The sequence below is a fragment of the Physella acuta genome, unplaced genomic scaffold, assembly GCF_028476545.2.
Source record: "Physella acuta isolate Inbredline_101_S28 unplaced genomic scaffold, ASM2847654v3 ptg001534l, whole genome shotgun sequence".
NCBI lineage: Eukaryota > Metazoa > Mollusca > Gastropoda > Physidae > Physella > Physella acuta.
Genome location: NW_026733049.1, coordinates 30,842 through 33,232, shown reverse-complemented (window position 1 = coordinate 33,232; position 2,391 = coordinate 30,842). Strand labels below are relative to the sequence as shown.

Below are 2,391 nucleotides of genomic sequence, written 5' to 3'. Positions count from 1 at the left end.
TAAAAAAAAATACAATGCTAAGCAATGCAAAAGACAACATTCTTAAATCTTTACGAAACACTTAATTGAGAGAACAATCAGGTCTCGATAAATCGGAGGCGTGGTTAAATAAGAAGTGGCTATTATTTTGTATTATTGTTGAAAGTCTACAGACAAAGTAATCAACGCTTGTTATGAAAGGAAAAAAATTAAAGTGGGTAAAATTATGCAAGTCTTTCTATATTAAAACTCGAAAAATTTCGTGTTTACATTCGCGATGAATATTTTTTAGCGAAGTATTTTTCGCACAGAGAATGAAATAGTACGGATAGAAGAAAAAAAATCAAGTAATTTTTATCAAGAGAAAACACAGAGAAAAACGTCAGACATGGCTGCTATTATGGACCTATTACTGGCACCCACGTCCTCTATGCAGGATAACGTCACAACGCTCAGCACAGTTATCTGCCTTTGTCGTGGAGTTATCTGCCTTGTAGGGGTCATAGGTAACTCTGTGACCATCCGGACATTCGTCGCCATGGGTCTAAAAGACGGGGTGACCCTGTCTTTCTTGTTTCTCTCCGTCTGTGACCTTTTCTTTCTTATATTTGAAGGAGCAGCATCGGTCTCCTGTGCATTTGAATGCGTTGAGTTGAACACCAATTATAAAACTTACTTTCCTGTAGATCCTTACAGCGTCGATTTTTATTTGTTGCTGTGTGCAAGCGAATTCTATCACTGTGCGATGATAACTATGATATTCCTTGCCATCGCTCGTTGCCTAAGCGTGGCTACGCCGATGTGGTTTAGAAACAAAATAGGAAAAAAATCAACTTTCTTTGTTTCTATATCAACAACAGCCCCCTTTGTTGTTGCTATTGAGATTCCTACCTTCGCCTTTATGGGGATTATACCCCAACACGATAAAAACATTAACACAACCAGGCCATCATTCTGGACATCACCTACGTGGCATTTAATGACAAATGTCATTTGGACAATCACTGGAATGTTTCTAAACTACATAGTTCAAATAATACTGCTCATCTCTGCCATCACCATGAAAATCGTGCTCACTAAAGCTGTGAAATTTCGCCAACAACACACCTTATTATGTGATGCTGGAGGGTCATTCACCACACACACGAACAACAGCAACGGCACAAATAACGTCACCCAAACACAGAACAAACTCCAGCTCACCAGCAAGGAGATCAGGATAACCCAGCAGTTGTTTGTTCTCTCCCTTGCTTACATCATCAGCAACACGCCGAGAGTCTGTTTCCACACGCCATTACTTGTCTATCCCGAGCTCTCCATCTTTGGAAAGCACGGAAGATTATTCGAGGCCATTGACGTCATCGTACACACGTGTCAGTGTGTATTTTGTTGCGGTAATGTCCTCATCTATTTAAAATTCAACTCCAGATTCCGTGAATTGTTTTTGAAAAACTTAACTTTACTTCAAAACGATAATGCATAAAATATTTCTTTAAGATGATTTTGAATGCACAAATACAGAAGAAATTTCCTTTTCTTAAGAACTAACCTGAAGGGGGCATTGCTGCAGACCTCACAATCAGTGTTTCTTCCAGACTTTTTTCTCCGGGGGGGGGGGCACTTGAAATTTTCGGGGGGGGGGCGGTTGAATTTCTCCGGGGGGGGGGGGGGCGGACACTGTGAAAAGTATATATTTTCTATATAAATTATATAAATTACATTTCGTTCGGGAGGGGGGGGGGGGGCGGTAGAATCCCCCCCCCCCCCCCCCCCCCGCCGAAGAGATGCCTGGAAGAAACTCTGATCAAAATGGCGCTTTGATTAAATTAAACTTAATTAATGTTGTCATATTGTTGCGAGCCGTATGTTGTTGAAATTGTATACATGTTAATAATGTTTGAAAAATGTCGCAATTATCCAAAAAAGTATGTCAGTTCTCTTCTCTATTTATTTTTAATATTTTAATGTAATGCCATGTTAGAATAATGCTCTTATGTCCTCTTTTTAAAAAAAAAAACAACAGTTATACCCCCTTATCGTACATGATGTTTTCATACTGCATCAAAATGAAAGCACTCGATACTGTCCTCATCATCATTTTTTTCCTTTTAGTGCCCAAAACACAAGGGGCGGACGTCAGAGAAAGCTCCCTAATCTGTACCCCACCTTCTAGTAACCGAGCGATTCTCTGGGATATAATTCTATCAACACGTTAATTTTAATTTACGTTTAATTTCAAAATTTTAAGTTTAATATTTCAGGCACTGAAGCTTTCCGTAAGAATAAATTCACGATAACAAGTATTAATATTACAGTATCCAAATTCAAAATTCATGTTGATGAATTATTGTTAAATTAAAATCTAAAAGACGAAATACTTTTTAATGTTGATGTTTATGATTGGATTGATCT

General features: G+C 38.4%; 1 protein-coding gene across 1 annotated transcript; it reads left to right on the top strand.

Moving 5' to 3' along the window:
- The first annotated feature begins 367 nt into the window (after positions 1-367).
- On the top strand, positions 368-1,462 carry LOC131928696 (uncharacterized). The gene has a single exon (XM_059284784.1). The coding sequence runs from the start codon at positions 368-370 to the stop codon at positions 1,460-1,462; it is 1,095 nt and encodes a 364-aa protein (XP_059140767.1).
- The last annotated feature ends 929 nt before the right edge of the window (positions 1,463-2,391 follow it).

What these genes read in the sequence shown, in the direction of transcription:
- LOC131928696 (XM_059284784.1), top strand. Translation starts at nt 368, where the DNA reads ATGGCTGCTATTATGGACCTATTACTGGCACCCACGTCCTCTATGCAG.